At 33.1% G+C, this 5,101-nt stretch overlaps 1 protein-coding gene across 1 annotated transcript; it reads left to right on the forward strand.

Moving 5' to 3' along the window:
• Window positions 1-3,330: 3,330 nt before the first annotated feature.
• OR6AA7 (olfactory receptor family 6 subfamily AA member 7) lies at window positions 3,331-4,290 on the forward strand. Its single transcript, XM_038544070.1, has one exon. It carries the CDS (start codon window positions 3,331-3,333, stop codon window positions 4,288-4,290), a length of 960 nt encoding a protein of 319 aa, XP_038399998.1.
• The last annotated feature ends 811 nt before the right edge of the window (window positions 4,291-5,101 follow it).

A 5,101-nucleotide genomic window follows, 5' to 3' on the forward strand; every position in this document is an offset into this window, starting at 1 on the left:
AGACTGTATTTCTTTATTGTGGTTGTAGCTACACATATGTATACATTTGCCAAAATATATTGAACTTTACACTTATAACAGGTGTATTTTATCATATGTTAACTGTAACTCCACAATTTTATTTTTAAAAGATATCTCCTGTTGCCTTTTGGGGAATTATTCTTAGTGAGAAGAGGACTAACACCCTGGTGCATTACTTGGCATCCTTACATAATTAGCAATGCTCATGTCCATCTAGATACATGCCATCAGCATCCCATATCACTGCAGATGAACACCTCTGCATATTTTCAAGTATCCCTTGGTGATTTCCACTTACATAGTGATAAGCATTTGTTTAAAGTTCCATTCTTTAATAAATAAATAAATGTTTGGCTTACTTGGCATTTATGCACAAGATGTGAATTTTTATTTTATGTATGGCATAACCAGTGTTCATAAAACAATTTACTGAACAAAACATACTTTTCCTTGAATAATTTGAACAAGCTCAAACTCATATTGTAAATTCCTTTATTATAAATACACATATATGGATATCATCCATATTTATTTTATTTGATTTTCTATATTATCATTTTCTTATCTTCCAATACGAAAGTTTGTCATATTTTCATACTTTCTGCACATATTCACTATGCTCCTGTACCTAAAACCTTTGTGAAATGCTTAAACCTTGGAATCTGCATAGTGGGTAGCAATGTGTTCTTACACACTTGGTCAGTGCTTTCTTAATTATTTTATTTTATAAATGATACCAATCCAGGGTTTTGTTTGTCTTATTAGTTTTGTATTCTGTTATTTTGAAAGAAGATTTTCAATGCTGATCTTGTATGTATTTTGCAGCTAGGAAATAGTATTTTCTGGTCATGCCTCTGGTGGCTGAAATATTAAGAGGTTCAAGTCCATACTCATAAATGAAGGGTGAATACCATGAGCAATAGCAGCTAATGAAGCCACTTAGGAGACTATTCCTTCAGTTTCTTTTTTTTCTTTTTTTATTCCTTCTGTTTCTAATATTTCTCATAGTTGCTTTGTTCTTCCTTTGGCCCCAAGGGGAGAGAGTACTTTGACCCTCTCCAAAGGAGAGTCCTCAGGGAATCTACATGAATGCCCTAAGGTAAAGGCAAATTTCCAAGGCTCAATACTCATAAAATTCTAATACTTCTCACACAGGCAATTTCAGAATGTGCTGTTTCCTGCATCCTGGCAATTAGGTATAAGAAAATAGAGGGAAAACACACACACACACGCACACACACACAAGGAATTTGGTGTTTATTTGTAGCATAGATGGTGTAAAACAGCCAATAAAATAGCAGGGTGGAGATTACTTAGCTTACTTCCCTTGTAACAAATTGAATACAGAGTGCTGTAACATATACCTTGGTGAAAAGAAATATTTAAAGAGCATGTAACCAATAAAATTCCACTCCTGAAAAATAATCAAACAGAATAAATTCTGTGAGTACATCTGGGGGATATAATCTGCACTGTTTTTCACTTGCCTAGAGAATAGTGGAGGTATTTAATAAAATACTTTTATAATTTGGGATATTTCTGCAATCTGGGGAAATATTCCTTCTCAGAATTTTATTTGGCATGTAGTATAGTCAACCATGGCCTATAAATTAAAACAACTATAAATAAATTTTAATAATATATGAATTAATTTTTAAATTTAATGAATTTAAAAATATATAGTTTTATAAATAATGTAAATATATTATGCATAAATTTATAGGTATGCAAAGTATAAAATAAATATATAAAATTATAAATTTAAAAATATATATGTTCATATTCATATTTCAATATTATTTTATTTTTATAAATCTGTTAAATGATTTAAAATTGATTTTTTAATCACCCAATTCCCTCCTATGGTTATATATAACTTGTCTAAGCCTTTTTCTAAAATGATTTATTTGTTTGCTTGTTTGAGAGTAAATATTGCAGGAACAGAGGGGAGGGGCAGAGGGAGAGAGAGAAGCAGAGTCCCTGCTCAGGAGAGCCCAACACAGGGTTGGTTTCAGGACCCTGAAACCATGATCAGAACCAAAGGCAGATGCCCAATTAGCTGGGCCACACAGGCACCCCATATATAACCCTATTTTTACTAAAGACAGAATTAAATAAGTATGATGTCTTTTAGAAAGAGAAATTTTTTTCTTTGTGATAATTCTTTTTTCATGGCTCTAGTGATATACTTTCCAAACTCTTATTTTTCTTGTTATATTAATACTAGGAGAAAATTTTCCATACAATATTTATCTGATAATAGCAAAAAGAGATACTTCGGTCTCTTGGTCTTACATGTGTTACATAAATGTTAATATTTTTCTAATGAAAATAAAAAATCAAACTCAAGAAAAATATTTTAAAAAATTACTCCCAATTTTTTCTCTAATCATTTTCTTATATTATAAATTCTAGGCTATTTTTTGTGTTTATTTTGGCAGAAACATTTAACATAACTATAACTATAAATACCATATTGTACGTTTAAAATTGGTAAGTGGTTATATTAAATGTTCTTTCACAGTAATGATACTATGGAAACAAACTCTATGTTCGTTGAGAATAATGGATTTTTGACTTAAAATTATTTTCTTTACTGTCCCTAATGTAGGAAAATTGGTTTGTGTAATGACTAAAAATAAAAAAATAAGAAAATTAAGGGAATATTTATGAAAAAATTATCTCCATATAGATGTTGAATCCTACTATTTTCTGGAGATAGAATTTACTCATGTACCCATCTCCAACCTAACCCTAATTGGTGGTGTATATTATGGGTAATAAAGTTAATACTGCAGGCAACCATTTATCTTCATAAGACAACAAGTATGCCTAGGAGCTTCATTATAAGAGCTCCATCCTATCCACTAGCCCCTGATAAACATGTTATTTATCTTTCTCCATCATCTAATGAATAGTATGTGAAATACTCAGTTATGGAACAATGCTATGTTCTTCCAATAGCCACATTTTATATATTAGTTTGGACTGTGGACTTTTAAAACAACCTCCCTGGATAGAATCTGTCTCACCACTTAAAGTGATGTAACAGTGACAAAATGATTTCTCAACTCAGTTTCTTTATTAGAGAAGTGGATTATTATACTATTTATTTTGGAGAATTATTCTGCAAACCAAATGAGCTAACTCATGGAAAATTTTTATAAAGACACCAACTAAGGTTACTGCCAGCCACTAACTTTTTAAATTATTATTAGAAGTCTATTATCATGAAATAAATATTCCATTTTTGCTTATCCACCACACTCTGGGCTTTGCTGGTTTATTCTAGATCAGAGACGATGAGCTATGGATATAACAAACCAAACAAGAGTGACAGAGTTCATTTTTCTTGGGTTTCCTGGTGTTCTACATCTGCGGATCACCTTGTTTGTGATATTTCTTATTGTATATCTGCTCTCCCTCATGGGAAATACCCTCATTATTTTCATTGTTCTCATGGATATCACACTCCAAACACCTATGTACATTTTCTTAGGAAATTTGTCATTCCTGGAGATCTGGTACACCACAGCCACGGTACCTAAATTGCTGGACATCTGCCTCTCACAGGTTGTTACCATCTCTGTTTCTGGTTGTATCACCCAGTACTACTTCTTTTTCTCTATGGGAGCTACAGAGTGCATACTGCTGGCAGTGATGGCCTATGATCGGTACCTGGCCATCTGCAGTCCTCTCCATTATTCACTCCTCATGAGTATTCGTATGTGCCTGCGGTTTTCAGCTGGATCTTGGATTGGGGGCTTCATTGCCCCTCTCCCACCTACCATACTCATTTCTCATCTAAATTTCTGTGGCCCTCAGAAGATTAACCATTTCTTTTGTGACTCAGACCCCATTTTCAAACTCTCTTGCTCAGATACACTTTTGGTGGAGACTTTGGGTTACACATGTACCTCTGTCGTGATTCTAAGTTCTTTCCTTCTCACTATGTCCTCTTATGGCTACATAGTGGTCACAATAATCAAGCTGTCTTCCCAAAAGGCACAAAAAAAAACTTTCTCCACCTGTGCCTCCCATCTCACTGTGGTCTCTATCTATTATGGCACCATTATCTTTGCCTATGTTCACCCTCCAGCGAAGCACAACTTCACCATTGGTAAAGTGATCTCAGTGTTTTACTGTGTGGTTACCCCTTTGGTAAACCCTCTCATATATACACTGAGAAACAAAGATGTGAAGACAGCTTTCAGAAAAGTTCTAGCAAGAAAGATATTGCTTTTGACCACAAACATGCAAAGGATTTGAGAGACACTCTAAAATAATCAATTTATAATGGATTCCTAAACCAAATTTCAAAAGGTAAGTATTGAAAATTATATTATAAAATTGATATTACTTAATATGGACATTTTGGGTTGAATTATACCAAAATAGACATAGTATAATTGGTACAATTAAGAGTGTCTTAGTGCAATGCCACAATGATAAACATAACTCAATCTTTCTGTTTAGCATATTCTGAGCCAGTCACAACTGAAGAAATATTTCCATATCCCATTAATGGTAGTAATAATTCCAATATCAATTCAATGGAATAATTTATATCTAAGTACTGTATTTATCACTTCATTGATCCCAAAGCTATAACTGGATTTCTTTCTTTTCTTCCATTCTTTTTATTGATTATTTTATTTAACTTTTAGTTTCATTAATTTAATTCATTGAAAAGGCAACTAGAAGCTGAGGTGATTTTGTGTATTTCCTAAAAGAAAAAGTGTGTAACTTAATCCAACTTCAATTTAAAAAAGAAGTTTGTCTACTCCATTCATTTACTTTTTTAAAAAAATATTTATTGGAGTTCAATTTGCCAACATTTAGCATAACACTCAGTGCTCATCCCACCAAGTGCCCACCTCAGTGCCCATCACCCAGTCACCTGAACCCCCAGCCCACCTCCCCTTCCACTACCCTTTGTTAATTTCCTAGAGTTAGGTGTCTCTCATGTTCTGTCATTCTCACTGACATTTTCACTCATTTTCTCTCCCTTCCCTTTATTCCCTTTCACTAATTATTATATTCCCTAAATGAATGAGACCATATAATGTTTGTCCTTCTC

This window comes from Canis lupus, chromosome 8 (genome assembly GCF_011100685.1).
Source record: "Canis lupus familiaris isolate Mischka breed German Shepherd chromosome 8, alternate assembly UU_Cfam_GSD_1.0, whole genome shotgun sequence".
Taxonomy (NCBI): Eukaryota; Metazoa; Chordata; class Mammalia; order Carnivora; family Canidae; genus Canis; species Canis lupus.